The sequence below is a fragment of the Anser anser genome (assembly GCF_964211835.1).
Source record: "Anser anser genome assembly, chromosome: 2".
In the NCBI taxonomy this organism is placed as follows: Eukaryota; Metazoa; Chordata; class Aves; order Anseriformes; family Anatidae; genus Anser; species Anser anser.
This window is the reverse complement of record NC_139721.1, coordinates 121,518,361-121,537,328: the sequence shown is the minus strand read 5'-3', so window position 1 is coordinate 121,537,328 and position 18,968 is coordinate 121,518,361. Positions and strand designations below refer to the sequence as shown.

General features: G+C 38.6%; 1 protein-coding gene across 18 annotated transcripts in view; it reads left to right on the top strand.

Moving 5' to 3' along the window:
* LRRC3B (leucine rich repeat containing 3B) overlaps nt 1-18,968 on the top strand; it is a 234,364-nt gene that overhangs the window by 42,496 nt on the left and 172,900 nt on the right. For 4 of the 18 annotated variants that reach the window (XM_083825927.1, XM_083825925.1, XM_083825936.1 and 1 more), the window contains 2 exons: nt 82-191; nt 384-5,812. The exons of 5 other annotated variants lie outside the window; for them this stretch is intronic. In XM_083825927.1, coding sequence (XP_083682053.1) covers nt 82-191; nt 384-408 — 135 coding nt within the window. In that variant the 3' untranslated portion in view covers nt 409-5,812. Of the gene's footprint in view, nt 1-81; nt 5,813-18,968 lie in introns of those variants that run through there. 9 more of the 18 variants (XR_014580449.1, XR_014580451.1, XR_014580452.1 and 6 more) reach the window with 3 other exon arrangements.

The window sequence follows — 18,968 nt, the reverse complement described above, 5'->3', positions numbered from 1 at the left end:
CTGCAGATAAGGTGGCAAGCTGTGTTTGTGTGTAAATAGGTGGCTCAGACTGATTATGTGCATTTATATTTTGTCTCCAAGACAGACATTGTCAGTGGCAACAGCTCTGTGGAGGTGAACCTCCATCCAGTGTCATCTCGGGCTTCTCAGCTGGGTTCTGCAGTCACAAAATTGAGTGTGAGAGGACGCAGGTAATGGCTTTCCATCATTGTGTCTTCCTGGGGCTGCTCCGTGTCCCTGGGCACTGTGAGCCAGGCAGTTTGCTGCTCTCCTCTGCTCCTGAGCGCTTGGAGCTGGCTCATGGGGACGAACAGTCCAAACAACTGCGGGTGCCTTTGGATGAAACCAACTGTGACTGCCTCTTTCTATCTGGTATTTGACAGCCTGAAGTTTTGCCAGAAGCTATAAAGAAATTATTTGTCTCAAGCTAGTGGCTTGAAGTTTGGCTTTTAACTCTGCATTTAGCTACCTCTTTAAATACCCTGATATTAAAAAAAAGATGCTCACACTGAAGCTCAATACTTATGAAAATTATATTTCTCCCAACCACATCTACACAGCACTTATCACAGTGCAGCCTGGGTTCAGGACTTAAAAATGTGCCTGGTGTAGATATAGATTGTAATGAAGTACTAAATGACTGCAGACAACATCTGGAGATAAAACCCCTGCCTCACTTATTGCTGGCGGAACAGAAATCATATTGTACCTCAGGAGCAGAAATTGTCAAAGATCTTTTGGAGTTTCACCTTGCAGCTGGGTAGACTGGTGGAAAATTAAACGTGCTGACTCAAAGGACTCAGGATCATATCCACAAAAATATCCATTATCACAAACATTGACTGTCCATGTATAAGTATCTGGCAGAGAAAAGCAATAGAATTTCCCCAAGGCAGTGCTATGAGAAAGGAGCACTGGGGGGAGCGTCAGGTCCTGGGAACTTGAGGGTCCTTTCAGCTGCTTGGACATATCCATTACCAAAATATTGCTGTTTTGATTATGGTATTTCTTATATATGACAGGATCTTTTCTTCTAAGGATATCAGTGGTCCCCAGCTCAAGTGAAAAAATTCCTGTCTTGTGGATAATTACACCAGTTAGGAAGAAGTAATGGAAAAATAATAGCTAAAATGATAAACTGGTGAATAACGAGAAACATACCTAAATGTTCCAGCTAATGTTAACAGGCTGAAAACAGATTTAACATTCAACAGCTGCAAGGAAAAATGTTTGACATCCCTGCCTCTGCAAGCCAATTCAAGGAAAGGGAGGGTCATTAAGCATGAACAATGTCAGCTAAAAGCCTCTCTCCTCCCTTGAAGGCCTGCTTGTATACGTGACCATATAGTACTGGTCATTTCCCATCTTCTTAGGCACATATCTCATGTAAGAGATTTTGCTGGCTTGCACCACTTTTTGACTTGGAAATTTGTATCCAAATAACATTGGTTTCCTGTTATGCTTTTCTTGTAGCGCTTTATCAAACAGCAGGAATTTATGCTGTTCCTGAGGGCAATCTATTAAAATGAATCATTCCTTATGGGTTTTCACTGTGAGCAATGCACCATGTTCAGGGCTTACTGTCAATTGTGAATGAACATAAACTAAATCCAGTTTTGCAAATGCCTGCTTACCTAGTAGAGATATATCATATATGCATAGTAAATCTTCAATTTAAAAACATCACAAGTAACTGATATACCCAGACCGATCTACTTGCTCTGCTGGATGATTTAATCATTAATTTTATAAATCCACTTTATTTGTTCCCTTATTGGCATGGTGAACAGAACTCCTTCTTGATGAGATAGTTATTCCCCTTGTGGTTTTGACTGAATTATTTAAAATTAAGTTGCTCAGTACAGTAGTGTTCCAACATTGTTTTATATTCAAGTCTGCCACTCTTATTTTGGATTGTACTATTCATGCCTGTAGTTGCATTCTCAATTGACGTGGTGACTTTCCCAGTTTAAGAATATGAAAAGATCATGGTTTGTTAGCAAAAGGTGCTTTGCGGCTTGAATATCTCAGGCACTGATCTAAGGTGTCACTCAATTATAAATTCATGCTTCCAGTTAAGAGTTTTTAGCTCCTATGTACTGTATGGACTGCTGAGTATTATTCTGAGGGCATGAGAGGTAAAGGGTTTCTAAATCAAAGCTGGTTTGTTTTCTTCATTTTTGCTGACCATGCTGATGTGAATCTTGTGTTATCATTGACGGGATATTTTTATACTTCATGCAAGAAGGCACAAAGCTATTTCTTTATCATTAGTTGTAATATTAACATAAAAAATATGCCACAGTCTTTCTTTCTGATTCACATGATTTCATTTGATCAAGAAAACTCTATTCTGTCCAGCCCTATAATGACCATGTAATTACACTCAATAGAAAAAAGACAACTTCAAAAATTGCTGGTTGCCATAGTTTCTTCACTAATCGCTTGGAAAAGTGATAACACATGTTTAAGTATTGTCCTCATTGCCAATTAATAGCGTCATTAGGTTTTACTGGGAAAAAACTTACGCTAATTTTGGTTCTTACACTCTGTGAGCTTAGATATGACTGCATTTTTGGAACTGATCTCTATTTTTGTGCATCTGAATTTTCATTGTTCAATTCCAGATGTGCAGGTTTTGAGTTGAAAGGTTCAAAGCATCTAAAATGCAAGAGACACTGGGCAGCACCTCTGTAAATTAACCCCTTAATTCTGGGCATGGCAAATTTCCTTTGTGTGTATAATTTTGTCACCAAAATGAAGTTTTAATTGAATTAAAACTATTAATGGCTCAAATTAACCACCTGTTTTTTAGCAGAGCAATGGTGGTTTGCATGCTCTGTTGGGCTACTAGAGACCCCTCTTCTGTCTAAGGAAATATGAACCTTAAACCCCAGGGCCAGTGGCTTGGCCACCTGGGTAGTGACGGTAGAGGGAGGAGCAGAGGCACAAAGGGAGTGCTGATGAATGCCAACACCATCAGGTTCAGCACTGTCCTGCCTGTGGGACTCAGCCTGGAAAACCCTGAAAACACAGGCATCACTTCTCAAAGCATAGGATAGAAAAATGCTGTTTTGTCATGTTTTCCATGTCTTACATCAGTTTCTTGTGCTGTTTTGTCTGATGGATTGTAGCAATTGCTTATATAAAACCCACTAAGTGGCTGCTATGTATTTTTAGAATCATTTAAAATGTTTCTTTCATAAGGGGCAGAATGTTTTTGTTTTTTTTTTTTTTTCAGGTTTATTTTTGCACTGTAAATATGAAACAGAAGATAAGGAAATGTGAATCATTTTGTATACACGTAAATTTCAGGCAGTTCCATTGGCCTTTTTCTGCATAGTATTCACATCCAATTTGCATTATGTGTCGTATCAATTCACCAATTGTTTATACTGATAGACCACCATTCTAGCAATAAGTACAAAAGAGCAGAAAAAAAGGGTTGTGCTTTTAAAATAACTTTAATTTTTGGGTTTATTTCTCAGCCTTAATGTCACAGAAATGATTGTTGTTGTGGAGTTTTTTTTTTTCTTCTTCCATGCAAAATGTTTTTTAATTCATAAACTCATTAAAAAAATTAATAGGTAGTGATAGCTGCCATTCATTCTGTCTTTCATAAGCCATTTAAAAGTGAATGTAGTATTTGAATTGCAAACTCAGCTCTTGCCTTCATCTGTGGAACAATCACAGTGGTAGGCACAGAACGATGATAATATTTCATCAAAGTGTTTTAACCCCAGCCTTTTCGGCTCGTCTCCCAGATAACAAGGTAGCACAATCTCTGTGATTAATTAAGCAATGGTTATAAAACTGAAAGAAGATAAAAGGCTTTGGAGAACTGTACATTGTTAAATGGTATCAAAACCATACAAAATGATCTGTTCCAAACTTTGCTGTATGCATTTGGTAGTTTCAGAAATTTCTGGTTCCTCTGCAACACAGACAGAAACATCTGGAGTAAACCTACGGGTTCCTCTTGTCCACAGAAAGAATGGAAATAATGGACATTGGTTACTGCCAACATACAGATTTTAAATTGATCTTGGTCCTAAATATGCGAATGAGAAGAGGTGATCATAAATATGGCAAGAATGCTGGAAAACCCAGGGATTACTCCTGATTATTGCTTAACTTCTGTAGTAATTAAAACAGAATACTGAACATTTGAGGTAGTAAACATCTTGCTCCCTTTCTGTAATTTATTGTTCTTAATTCTTGGAGAAAATAATTTCTAAAAATTTACGAATCTAAAATGTCAAGAAGTTGGCAAGAATCTCAACATGTTTCTCTTCGGGTTGTAAGATCTAGAAATTTTATTTAATATCAACCTATTTCCTTTACCTAGCTCTGTGGTGGGAAGTGTGCCTGTACATCCCTTATGCTCTTGAGTGGGGAGAATCTGGCAGGGAATAGGAAAGGAAGAAAGGAGGGGATCACCAGAAACAAATTCTCTTTTTCTGCTGTAAATATATATAATATATAATCGATACTGTTTGACATTCTTTTTTTTTTTTTTTCTTAGAATGAATTTCCCTTAGTAATGAGGAAATAGTTTTTCTCAAAAAACGTGTTTTGATCTAAAAAGTGCTAAGCAAATATGTTTGGCTGAAAATTGTCAGTGTTTCTGGCTTGGATAAATGTGTTCAGAATGCTCATTTTCAGATTTTTTTCTAATTCCACAAATGGAGTCTTTTTTTTTTTTTTTTTTTTTGTGGAAATTTCTACCTGACTAGAACCCCCATCTTTTTCACATTAAGTCATTTTTAATACTTTTAACCACATAACCAATTGCACGATGAGGGCTCTGGGAAACGGTTTCCTAAATCTAGGATGTAGCTACTGGGCTACTGCTGTGGTATAACTTGTGGTGCCCTCCCTGCCTCAGAGCCATTTGTCTTTATGTCTGCACAGACTCTCTGCATTGAAGGCGGACGCCTTCAATGAACAGCATCACATGTAGTGAGTCTGCCAGCAGGAAAATCTCTGTATTTGCTGATGCCAAAGCAAGATGTTGTTTAGCCCATGTGATGCTGGATGGGGATATTAAAGAGGAGCAGATTAATGTGTTTCATTTGCAATTGCATTGAAGTATACTTCAAAATACAAATTAAAGGACAAATTCTGAAGGTTACAGAGCATGCACAGTGCCCATTGAAATCAGTGGGAACTGCAGCTGCTTTGGACCCTCTAAGAGCTGACCTGAATAAAGTACAAATGTCAAGCATATCAATTGAAAGTCTTAGGGCCATAACTGCATTACACACAAGTCTAATTGTGTTTATCAGCAGAGTGATGCTACATCTCTTTTGCTGTTGATTTAGGAAATCCAACTTTTCATTGACTCAACAGCAGCTTTGAATGCCCCAAGCACTTAAATAAATCTAATCACAAGAAATCCTTCCTCTTCATCATTTCACTTGTATTAATCCTCCTTAAAGTACCGTCTCATCAGCAGAGACTGAGGCAAGTGTATCTTGCTTCTTGCTGGTAGCAGGGAGCAAATCACACACTGGGGAATGAGACATCCTTTCCATACTGCATCTTTCATGTATATTTTATCTTCTTCACTGCAAGACACTAACACTGATGAGCCCTGTGGGCCCTAAAGATTCAAACACAATGGCAAAATATGAAGATTAAGCCTAGAAAAAAAAATGGATTTCACTTCCTCCAACCCTGAAAAGAGATTATTTTTTCCATGAAAGAAAAATTTCCATTAGAGTGTTTCCAGTAAAAATTGCTTCCTCTGGAAAACTGGGTTTCTGATTAAAAGAGCATTTTCACAGCAGGACTTTTTTCTTTCAGGAAAGGAATATGCTTTTTATTAAAATTCTCAAGCACCAGGTTTAAAATACGGGGTAAAACCTCAGGTTTAAACTTCTATCTTTAATTGCAAGATTTACGGTTTTGGCAGGGATTCTCTCCTTTGCTATTTTCCATACAAACTGCATGTCCAAGACCTGAAGGCATTCACAGGCTGTGACTACCCGGAGTAGTCTCAGCTGGGACCCCGCACCTCCCCTGCCACAGCCAGGGGCTCCATCTGAGCTCGGACCCAGCACCAAGCCTTGGCCTGAGCTCCATCAGAAATGGATTTGTGCTCATTTCTGTCTGCTGCTCCCCTGGCTTACACAGTGGTTTTCCTGGGTCACCTCCAAAGCTATGCTGTCTCTCAGCTTTGCCTTCACTCCAGTTTCTGGCTGTGTGTCCAGGCTGGGCCTTAGGCCTGCATTGGAGCCCTCTCTTCTCCTGCTCCTGGTGAGCCTGGATGCCATTCATCAGCACGTCTTGTCTGGAGGTGTCAGTGGGACCTGTTGGCATCCCGATACTGTTGATCCTACAGGAGGGCACCCTGTTGGTGAGGCACTTGCTGTGCTGGGCTCCCCCTTAGCTCCTAGCTCATCCCTGCTCTTTGAGCAGACACAGTCCTGCTGTTCCCCACCTCTGCAGTGGTGGAAAGGTGCAGCTTGTCACTTGATCACCAGAGAATCACTCTTCCATTGCTATATATCACATGGTTTTAGTATAAGAGATGCCCAGAGGGGAGAATAAGAGTTTCATGAGCCAGACCCAGATTCTGCTACTGAGTCTCCTCAGTAGTAGTACAAGGTTAATTCAATAGCTGCAACAGCTCTTAATGACCACCCCTTGCTAGGGCTGCAGTGTTTACAAGCCTGTTTACATCTGTGTTTGAGCACAGAACACCATGTCTATACAAGTTGTAAATTTAGGTGTTGGTGTTCTTTACAATGCCAGTTTTTATGTGTGTTTTTAGTTCAGCCTGCAAAGAATAGCACTGAATTAAAGATGCAAGTTTAAAAGTTGTCCTTCAAGGACTGTATAAAATAATCACTGTTCAGCATTCTTAGATGCCATATTTGCTGCTTTATTATGCTTCTTGCTGTCTTTGTAGTGCTTTGAAATTCTCTTTAATCAATACATCCCTGGATTTTCTGTACATCCATTTACTGCATAAGGGCTAATACATTGGAGTTTTTGATGGTGATTAAATTCAACATCCATTCTGGTGGTGTTAATGTGTGCCTGCTGCAGAAACAGACAAAATTATTGGAATTCTACCTCACATGTTCACCAGAAGATTCACTACCATGGGTAAAAGTGTTGTGCGATGAGAATAAAAATAGTAAGGTAATAGGCTTCTGCAATGGACAGAAGACGTTGAGATAAAAAGGAGATGAACAGAGGAATTAAACCTAATAGGCAAGCTGGAGGCTCCTGGTTGCTGAGTAATTAATTTATAATTAATAATTAAAACAGGCTGAAGGATTTATACTGTGGGATCACCCTCGTAAATAGTCAGTAATTTATTTTCTATTACTTATTTTTCTTGTATGAGTAGGTCAGTGACCTGTTCTGACAGTATCTGGGCAAACTGCAACACTACACAACCTGTTCTTTAAATTAAAAGAAATGTCTGTTCTAGCAATTTCCTCTGGCAGGAAAGCAAGCGTATCTTCTTGTTCTGTTCTTCTTATTGAAAGGGCACTATCAACCTTAGAATCCCCATTTAAATTTTTAGCCTGGTTTCCTAAGGAAATGAAGCTTACACAATAACACCTACTTTCTCTCTGTCTGTCAGGTCCTCCTAAATAACTTCTATAAGTGTTAAAAAAATAATAATACAGAAACCTGCTTGGCTAAGTGCAGCTGAACTTGAAAGTGGATGGAAAAGTGTCAGCTAGACCTATGATCTTAAACTTCACCATAAGCAGAATCTAGGTAGGAGAGAGATGTGATTAGTACTTGCACTGAGGGGAAGCTGCAAAATTGGCTGCTCTGAAGTCATTTTGCATTTGTGGGCTGGCCATCCAGCCTGCAAACACCAGCAGGCCCATCAGCATGCATGTGGGCTTCCTCTGTGCACCCTTCCAGCACAGTAGATGAAACTCGTGTAATTCAGATACGGAGATGGATAGAATGACAAAGGTGAGAAATCTTCAGAAAACCTCTCTTGATTTAGTTTTCCTAGTAAATTCCTACTGCTCATGGAGTTATTTGTTGCTTTAGGGTATAAAATCAAGTTCAGGTGGGCATAAACACCTTAATGTGCACCGTCTCTATTCAATGTGGAGATATGTTCTGTTCACTGATCAATTGAAAATTGAAGTGCAAATATATAGTAGGATCAAATGTCATAGTGCATAAATTTCAGATGTTGTTTTTATTACCAAGAATGTCCAAAAGCTACAGTTATATCAGAAGAAATTAAGGATATGTTACAAGTTCTCTGAATTGGTGTGGTTGAAGATTGGCTTTTCCAATCTGATGAAGGTTATTGCTGTGTTAATTTCTACAAGTGTTGATAAATTCATACTTTTTTTGACTGTGGAAAGAGGATGAATCATTTTGGTCTTCTGTCCTGACAAGACTTTCCTGAAATAATTCTTTCTTGGAACAGTCTTTTTTTGTTTGTTTGTTTGTATCTTTGTTTGTTTTTAACAGGGAAGAAATATACATTATTGATTTAACCATCACAATGTTATACCACCATCTTTGATAAGTTGTGATGAAAAATTGTTGTTTGTGTTCTTTAACAACAACATAATAACACACACACAAACACACACAAAAAAAACATATATCATTCTACTTTTATGTTTATGAAGTTTTTGTTTCTGGTCAGTTTTTGTTTTCTGATCTTGTGGTGTTTTGGTTTATTACAATTTGTAGACCCTTGAATTATTTATTTGCTTATTTATTTATTTTGTGTTTGTGTGTGTATGTAGGTAATTCTGGGTGGCTAGAACCATCTCTTATCCTTGCACTTGATGCATTCATTAGAAAAAACTCTCATAGTCATTCCCTTTCTCCTAACACTTACAATCCCCCTTTCAATTTCTGATCATAACTACTAAAGTGAGAATACGGAAGTGATCTCAATGACCACTATCAGAACTATTCTGATAATGATCATTGAAGAGTCAAACAGCAATAATATCTCTTCTATACCTACTAAGGGTTCACTGGTTTCTATGTCATGTTAACTACTGTCCACCTAATTGCACTTGAAAGTTGTGCTGTTGATTATCTGTTATGATTCCCCCTCTGTGCTCTCTCTGTTCAGTGCTGGTACTCCATACGAATATCTCTTAGAAATCCTACTCTTAGATATCTGCCTCTCTGTAGATTTTTTGCTTGTGCCCACAGGATGTGTTGGTTGAAAACGTTCTGTATCAGTGCCCTTTTTTACCTGGTAGATATCATTCTTTTCCATTCAGCGTTATCTGTAGTATCAATTTTTCTTTCTTTCTTTCCCTAGGCTATTGATAAACTTATATAAAGAGTCCAGAGTAAGGAATAAATCCCTGAAGGGCTTCATGAAAGGGTGATTGATTATTTCTCATTTACAATTACATTTACAAGACCAGTTATCCAGTGTTCAATCCACCTGATGTTGCCATGATAACTTTGTGGTGTTCCAGTTCCTAACTGCACTGTCTTGATGTACCAAATCAACTGCTTTGCACAACTATTGCTGCATTGCAACAATGCTACTACCTTCATCAGCCAACCTTGCAATGTCATCAGTGATGTGAAGTTTAACTAATGACATTTATTATCTAGAACGATACTCCTTAACTATGCTTCTCCCCATTATTGCTTTAATAGTCCAGTCCTGTATTAACTTCTGTGGTACTACTCACACAGTGCTCAAAACATTGCAAATTTGGACAGTGTAATAATGGAAATCCAAGTAAAAAATTAAATTACTATCAAATGTGAATTAATACATAGTGTTTTTCTTTTTCTTTTATTTTTTACATTTAATCTAGTATCTAGCTGCTAGTATTATTCCCTTTGGACAGTTCCTGGTATATATATGCTACCTGTGGTAAACAAGAAGTAGAATATCATCTTTTGATGTGTCCCCAGTCCACTCAACCCAGCTGAGTCTCAACCTTTAGCAGTGAAGAGCTAGCGGACAGCAGCGTGTAACAAGTGTATAATGAGCTTGTGTTAAGGTAGCTAGTTAAATACTTACTTCTGAAACTGTGGGTTTCAGAACAGAAAAAATTTCTACTCTGTTTCTACATTCATAGCTGTGTCTCTCTTGTGAAAGCACCTGCAAGAGGGAAAAGCAATTCAATCTAATGCTACTAGCCAGCCCCTATTTCTTATTTAATAAAATTCTTTAAAGGAGGATTTTCGATATGGCTCAGAGACCACAGACAGTTGGAAGAGGTTTCTTTTGTGTTTTGCTGGCTAAAGAATGAACAAATAATTGATGGTGAATTTCATGGTGCAAATCACTGAATTTATTTCAATAATATAATTGTGCTGGGGAAAGAAAAACCATGAATTTCAGTGTGATAGTTATTCTGGAGATTTAGGAACTAAGGCAGGAATGATTCTTTTGCTCTGAGGCAGAGTTTCATGAACAAAGTGATGCTTAACTGCCTCTCTTGCCCTTCATAACCTTTCAGTACTCCTTCCCCCATGCATGATTTAAATTGTCCCAATTAAATTCAAACATCATAAATTTTAAGCCAATTTTAGCAAAAAAAGTCCCTGAAATAGCTGGGACTCGCTGCAGCAGAGGATATAGACACACACAATGATATTTAGCTAAAGGGCATTAAAGGACACAGTCTTTTTTTTTTTTTTTTAAAAAAAAAAAAAAGTATTTCCCTAAGCAATGAGCCTTTGAGAAGCACTGAATGAGCAAAGGCAAGATTCAAAATGAAATACAACAGAGTACTTCCAAATAGACAGCAAAAGATTGCAGATGTTAATAGGCAGCATTTAAAAGAATGTGACTTATTAATGTTATTATAATGCATATTTTCTTACTGTGACAGTTTTCATTGTCATCTTTACAGTGTATTTATCTATGGTTTCAAGTATCATTAAGATTTTCATGGTAAATTAGCATCTGATTATATTTATTCTGTTCAGTGGAATAGAAGTTTAGCTGCTAGCACACACAGCATACATGCTGAAAGAGTTTTGGTTGTATACTTGCTTTTTGTACATGCAATATGAGTAGTCAAAGTCAAGTTAGCTACGAAGATCTGCAGAGTGCTTTAGTTTTCAATAATAAGGAGCAATGGTTATTCTCCTCTTAATACTGATGCCCTTGTAGTGCTTTGTCAAGTGTGGTTAGAATAATTTTTTTCATAGTGTACTAACAGACCCTGAAGTGCCACTAACATAAATAGCAATTCATCTCCTAGCAAAGCAGAATTTAAGAACCCTCTGTATTTTTTTCATGAGGATAGCTGAAATTTTTTGGTACATGTTAGAAAAGCAGGTTACTGTTGGTATTTCCCTGTCCTGATCTTCCTAGAAGATTTAAGATGCATCTTCTTTCTCAGCTGCATTAGATCTGGTAATGCTTTCTCTGAAAGCAATCCTGGGAATTAGCTACACCTTCAAGACAACACAAGGCTGGAATCCACTCCCATGGATGCCACTGGAGATTACACCATACAAGGGGGTTGCTACAATTATTTTCTACATTCCCATTGAATGTCCATACATCCTGAGTAGTAAGTAACATGTCGATAAGAAGAAAATATTTTCCTGCAGTTTGCTCATTAAAGTTCATTTTTAACTCTGGAACACTTGAAGATTTAAGTTGTATTTTACTTCTGAAAGAGACAGAAGTGCTCTTTATTCCAAAAGGTTTCAACAGCAACAGGGTTGAGCAATTTGTTATGTTGGCTGAACCTTTCCCAGAATAATGTCTCTGCTGGGATATACACATTCTGTCCGGTCACTTATTCCATGACAGCTAAAAATCTTCCCAGAGGAATTTGTTCCATTGAACAAAGTACAGAGGCTGAAAAGGGACCAAACAAATCTTTAGAAAATTGATTGAATTAAATGAGCTATGTTTTCAAATGTCATTCATTCTACTTGTAGAGGTAGTCCTATTTTGTGTGTTCAGTATTTGAAAATCCCATCTTCTCCTTCCTGCACTGCACATAAATATGCATACATAAATGCTCTTTGTAAAATATGCAGGTGTCCAACACACTGAAACTGATCTACGTATGCAGATAGCTGTATATCAAGTTAATATGCAATTGGACATTGTACTTATGAGACTGTAGATTGGTTTTGATGAAGTGCCCTTACACACCTCCAAAAGTGAATTCTTCACGTAAATTTCATAGAATGGTTTGGGTTGGAAGGGACCTTAAAGATGACCTCATTCCAGCCCCCCTGCCATGGGCAGGGACACCTCCCACCAGACCAGGTTGCCCAAAGCCCCATCCAGCCTGGCCTTGAACACCTCCAGGGATGGGGCATCCACAGCTTCTCTGGGCAGCCTGTGCCAGTGCCTCACCACCCTCTGCGTGAAGAATTTCTTCCTAATATCTAATCCAAATCTACCATGTTCTAGTTTAAAACCATGACCCCTTGTCCTATCCCTATGCTCCCCGACAAAGAGTCCCTCCCCAGCTTTCCCATAGGCTCCCTTTAGGCACTGGAAGGCTGCTGTAAGGTCTGCCTGGAGCCTTCTTCCGGCTGAACAACCCCAACTCCCTCAGCCTGTCTCCATAGGAGAGGGGCTCCAGCCCTTTGATCATCCTTGTGGCCTTCCTCTGAACTTGTTCTAACAGGTCCATGTCCTTCTTGTGCTGGGGGCCGCAGAGCTGAATGCAGTGCTCCAGGTGGGGTCTCATGAGAGCAGAGCAGAGGATAGAATCACCTCCCTGCTGGCCACGCTGCTTTTGATGCAGCCCAGGATATGCTTGGCTTTCTGGGCTGCAAGCGCACATTGCCAGCTCATGTTGAGCTTCTCATCAACCAACACCCCCACATCCTTCTCACAGCTGGTTTCAATCCAAATTTTGTCATGCTTAGCTCAAATTAGGGAGAAGAGCCACAAAAATGACTTTTTTTTGGAAAAAAAAATATGGTATTTTATATTTTTGTAAGGCTTTCATAAGATAGAGTAAGTTGAGCAGAACTGTTATTATATTTATTTTACGCTGACTGTAGGGACACAGTTGTTGGCCTTTTAGTCTTCAAATTAGATTTATAGACTTCATTGGAACTGGTCAGTTTTCCCTGAGTAGCAGTTTTAAGTAAAAAGTCAGTCCTTTAATACAGGGAAAATTAGGGTGGCCTATTTAAAATTCAGTGCAGCAGTCAGATAGAAGGAATGAGTTACTTTCAACAAGGTCAGGAGACTCATACATGTCCTGCTCTTCCATCTTGACAGAGAAGATTTATTGCTTTTAAAAGTGGCAGCATCTACACTTCCTGCCATTTAGTTGCCTCCTTAAGATAATAGATTTGATTGAAACGTTCTTGTTATTTCATGTTGTGCGGGTTTGTTATCACACATTTTCTGAGGGTGATTGGACTGGCAGTCCACCTTGGGAGCACTGAACCTCTGCTCAGCTGTTTGTATTCACGGTACTCTCATATAGGTGAAGCCAGCATCAGAAGACAGCAAATAGAAGACTGGATAAATTCACTGTTTTGAGTTCTTTGTTTACCTGTTTGTGTAAAGTTATGAAGTTTTTATGAAACTTGTCCTTTATATATTAGCGTATGTTGACACAAGCTCTCTCAGAGCAACAGCATAAATACTATCTTGTAAAGGAAAGATTGGCCTAAAGAAGTTTTCAGGTGAAAAAGTCAGATATGGAAAAAATGCTGCCTATAAAAATTTTCTGTTGCAGGTTACTTGAGGACAGTATTGTCCACAGATAAAACAAGGTGAGAGAAAGAACTCTATCTGGAATAGTAGTCATAAATGGGTTTCAGTGTTTCTCCAATATTTTTTGGGCCACTAGATTATTTTATATATATATATTAATACATAATGGATGTTTTAAAGCTTGGCAGCATCTAAGAGCTTTCTGAAAGCAAGTCATGTTGATGGCTTCATTCATTATTGTAATGTGGAGAATTTTGTACCATGGAATGGGAATCATTTGACCAAAAGGAAGATGTAGCATTAGTATTTATGTCCAATTCTAGCCTTCAGATTCAGCCTAAGGAATGATTGAAATTATCTTAAAAATATCAAATGGTGATCTCATTGGAGAATCAGTGCTGATGAATCACTGGTGTTATCAATACGCGTGTTAAAGATGTTTAAGATGAATCCAGTAAACTTTTATTACTCTGTCAGACAGTATCTCTTTCACATCTTTTGCAAATCCATTCATTTCTGAAAGGTTATACGTTAGCTGGATACCGAAGATTTGTCTCTGTGCCTATAGATGTTATTGATGCACTCAAAAGATTATTCTATGACAAGTTAGTTTTCCTTGTATTTGAGCTTATTGGAAAGTAGCTTGGCTCTGTCAGATGCAGGAATTACATTTACACATGTACATTTAAGGCTACTCCTGCCACTATTTCCCACTGGGAAGTATGACTTCTGTTGTGAATAGGTAGGAAAATATCAACTAACCCAAAGCACTGTCTCTTCTAGGAAGGAAAGAAATTTCAGCAATACACTCCACTTACTCCTTCATTCAGATTGAGTAGGTAAGGCTTCAGCCCTAGCAACAACAAAAAGTTTGAAAAGAACACAGAAGGATGTTGGGGATGCTCCCAGTAGCTTGGGTGTACCAGGGTAGCAGGCATCATACAGAGAAGGAGACAGGCTGCTATTACTGGCCCATTTCCCACTATCTGATCCCATCCTGTCCTTCTACCCCCATCTCAGTCATTGTCCAGTCCTACCTCACTAGCTGTGTGGGTGGAATACAGCCTCCCTGTGAGCCTTTCTGGGATCCTTGAATTTCTCCATTCCTTCCCTGTAAGCAGTTCGAAGGGTTACTTGGCTCCTTGGGAAGCTTTTCCCTTCTTGGCTTTTTGCTCCCATGCCAGTGCTGTATGAAGAGGAACCTCAGGCTATAACTTTTAAGACACTTTGATTGCTCTCTTCTTATCTGACCAACTAGCACAGATCAGCTTGTGTCTCTACTATTAAATGCTCTCTTAGTCTCTCCTGGATTGGATGGCTGCAGTCTCCCCGTTGGTAATGTTCTTTGGTCTGCGCTGATTCCTGCTCCATGACCAGCAATTGCTTGGAAAAGTGCTTGTTGGCCAGGGCCAAAATCATGCCCCAAATCACTCTCCCATAATGGACCATTGAATTATGGATCACAGAATAATTCTTGGCACTGTTCAATTTACCATGAAGGATGTAAGTTTGGACATAGCACTGTGCTACTTCCAGTTCCTGGCTAGCTCTACACTGCCAAATAGAGCAGCAGCAAGGTGTGTGGTTTTTGCCGAAGAACTGTGCAACAAGCACTTTGTGCTTTCCACCAGTCTCCTTTCCTGTCTTCTTCGGTTGCCTAAATGACTGTTCAAAGGGGAGTCTGGCTGGCTCATCATTCAAATATGACTCATAACTCAAGTCAGGCAGATTCAACTGAGGTGGACATAAATTACAGAGACTTAAAAAACCCTGTCAGCTGGTGGGGAATCTGAGAGGGCAGAATATGCTAATTTAACCAAAAATCCAGAAACTCTAAAGCTGTAATAGTCAGTAATACTTTTGTATCATTACTGTAAACAGTTTCTCTAGGAAGGAGTGTCGTCCTTGATCAAAACTTCACAACAAATTACAGTGGAGATGTGGAGATGGAGTGTTTTGATCAGAAATACTCACAGCAATGGAAACTGACATTGAACATATTATTCTTTCCTTTCAGTCACCGTTTAGAGATAAAAAGTTTCCAAATTTTGGTGATTTATAATACCGACTGTTCAAACAACTTGAAACAATGGAATCTTGTAGAAATGCATTTTTTTTTTTAAGTTGTGCATCTTTCTGCAGTGATCTACCCTGTGGTTTGTGGCTTGGTACTTGCCTGCTTTTATTATTGCTGTAAAGATAGTGAGCTCTACCTTTAGGGGAGAAAAGCTAGATGAAGTACTTACACAAAAGTTTTGTTGTCATCACCCTCATCATCACAAATAGTATAAACACTCATGTAACTTGCAAAGATATATGCATGTTCAGTAAATGGTCTGGGAACGAAGCAAAGCAAACACCAGCTACGGAAATGGAAGAATTAAAATCCTAGGCCAACCACCCATTGGAAAAAGAGAAGGGAGAATATGTTAATGAGTCTACAAGGTCATACACATCTATTCTGTAGTAGTCAGTGATGACTTTGTGCCATTTTTGTATGCAATTTCCCTGGGAAAACTTGGTGTTCTTGCTCAGACCTGTGGGAAAAGTTACTTACTTATGAGTATTTTGACAAAAAGAGGGAGATGCATAGAAAAACTGACACATACATATTGGTCTTTTTTATGAACTCTTCCTGTAGTACGAACACAAATCAATTTGTAATATAAGTAATGCTCAGGAAAAAAATTAAAGAAACCAAACCTGCTTATAATTGCTGGTGTGCTCACTTATCTCCACTGTGAAACTAACTTGAAAGGGGTGCACTGTCTTTTCCCCAAGATTCATGTGCACATTTGAAATCCTAGCTTAAGTCATGAGGCTCCAATCTTGACCTGGCAGAGCTAAGTATAGCCAGCAACAAGTTCACATGAGCCCAGTTGGTCAGCTACTGGCACAGGACAGAGTGTGGTAAGTATCGCTTGATTCTGAGTGGGTACATCTCATCTAATGTTCATGATAGTTGGATAAAAGTTAGATAAAAGTAATGTTCATGGTAGTTGTCTAGCCTAAGTTAATCTTTGAGGTTGTGTGTATAGTTAAATATATATCAAATACTTTCAGACGGTAATTGTTTCTACATGTCTTAGACTCCTACTTAGTAAGAGATGAATTTCTTTTTAGAAGGGTCTAATGCATGCTCTTGAGTCAGAGGCTAGAGAATTTGCTTAGATTAGATACCTAACTTTTATTTGGCTAAGTTTGAGATGACTCTACTAGTGGTGTTTTCCTGAAAGTTTTTTCCTTCCCTAGCCTTCCTGAAGGGACAGATAGACTCTGAAGAGAGAATCTGTATTGTAGATATCCCACATTAATCATGTTTATTATGGGTGGGTGGGTGAAGTAATACATTAGGGTGAAATTCCTTGTTCCTGTGGCTATATATCATTGAGAGATTTCATTCATAAAACTTGACACTTTTCAGTTCATCTACTGCTCCACATGGGAATTCTCACAAGTGTGATTAAAGCTCCATTTTTTATGCCTATTATAATCCCATCTTATATCATTAGCATCACTGTATTTCTAATATTGGGACCGTAATGCTATGCTGTATACGTTCCCTGGGGTTCAAATACAGTAGAAGATCTGCTTAGAAGTAAAGTATGAGGGGGATATAAATAAACCAGATCAGAGAACAGTGCAAAATCTTGGCTTCAAAGAAAGTTCAAAGAACATAAAAGTGCTCAGGGAATAGCAGGAATGATTAAACCATTAGTGCCACTGAGAAAACGAACCATCTCCTATGTTGGGGCTATGAATCAGCCTTAGCCTCTAGTGAGCCTTAAATGAATAATGACAACCCAAACTTTCAACATCATTAAAATATCATGGAAGTAGAAGAGTTAACTTAGTTGTTGTTATGTATGCAAAACCTAAGCAACGTGTTACTAAGGCTAAAAAGACCAAGCAGAAAAAAGTTGAGAAATGCAAAATTGGAATTCCAATACTGACAATAATCCAGACACTAATCCTGTTGACTATGCTTACTATCTCTCTTATTTGAATTTATTTTCCTCTTGTTCTTGAGAATTGTTTAATGTACCTATAGTCTGCCATAAATCACGCAGGCTGATCAAAAGAACTGTAATAGCATTGTTAGCCATGGTCCGCTGTTAGCACTATTCCCTTTCCAGGCTTCTGTCTCTAAGAAGTGGAATTTTACCTCACAGAATTTTACATTTTTACAAATTCAATGTAGACTGGCAATTGATAAAGACAGAAAGAAAGACAAATGCAATATGTCAATGTTATTTGGCGGTTTAGGAAATATAGCTAGGACTTCAGAAATTCTATAAAAACCCTCACTCTTTAGGGTATGGGCAAAGCTTGCATGAAATGAAACTCTGCCTGATGTCCAGGTATGTGTGACTGCTGTGTTTCCAGAGTGAGCTTTTCCTTTTTCTGAAACAGAAACTGCAGAACAGGGTCAGAAGATGAACACTGGGTGGGTTGCTCTCTGTCCTCTGCAATTCCTACGGTACAAGTAGCCTTATAACCTCCAGTATACCACACAAGCCAGAGATGTTGGCAGGATAAGTTGACTCTCATACAGAGGTCATCCATAACCCCTGTGTTATGAGGTACTTTCTTCTTTAGTTGAAGAGGATCAGAGAGAAAAAGCTCTTGAGATACTTCAGTACTGCTTCCCCCCCAACATTTGCAACAAGGTATTACATATGACGTACAGGATAGATACTGCAAAGAAGCTCTGCCAGCAAAGAGTTAACCATTGCTGCATCATTTCATGTGCATCAGGCACAGAAATATTGGTAGCAAAAGGTTTGGCATAGACACGTTACCGCTGTATTTGTAGAGGATAACTCCTGTATGGGGTATTGTGATATAGTTGTATTTAGCATTTATGTTTACTAGGAAACAAACCAATTGAAATAAAAGAGAAGAGGATAAAACTTCAGGCAAGTGGGGAAAGAACATCTTTTTTTTTTCTTTTCTTTTCTTTCCTTTTTTTTTTTTTTTCCATCTGGTATTGTTGATTCTTTTCCTGCTTACTGGCAGTTGTTTCCACTTGTAAATATCTGGTAGAAGCAAGCTCTTGAAACTGGGTGTTTTTCTTTTTTCTTTTTTTGCTTCCACTTAATGAAGAAAGGTATCCTTTGAACTTTGCAGAATACACCAGGTCTGACCCCCTTATTTCTCAGTACAGTGGTGGATATAGACAAGTTGCCCCTTTGTGGCCCAGTCAATGTTGCAACAGAAAAGGCCAAAAAGAAGGCACGGATAAGCTCCCTCTGCAGCAATCCTGAGCCCTGAAAGTCAGTGAAAGAGCACAAAGAGAGAGAGAGACACACACACACATATTTGC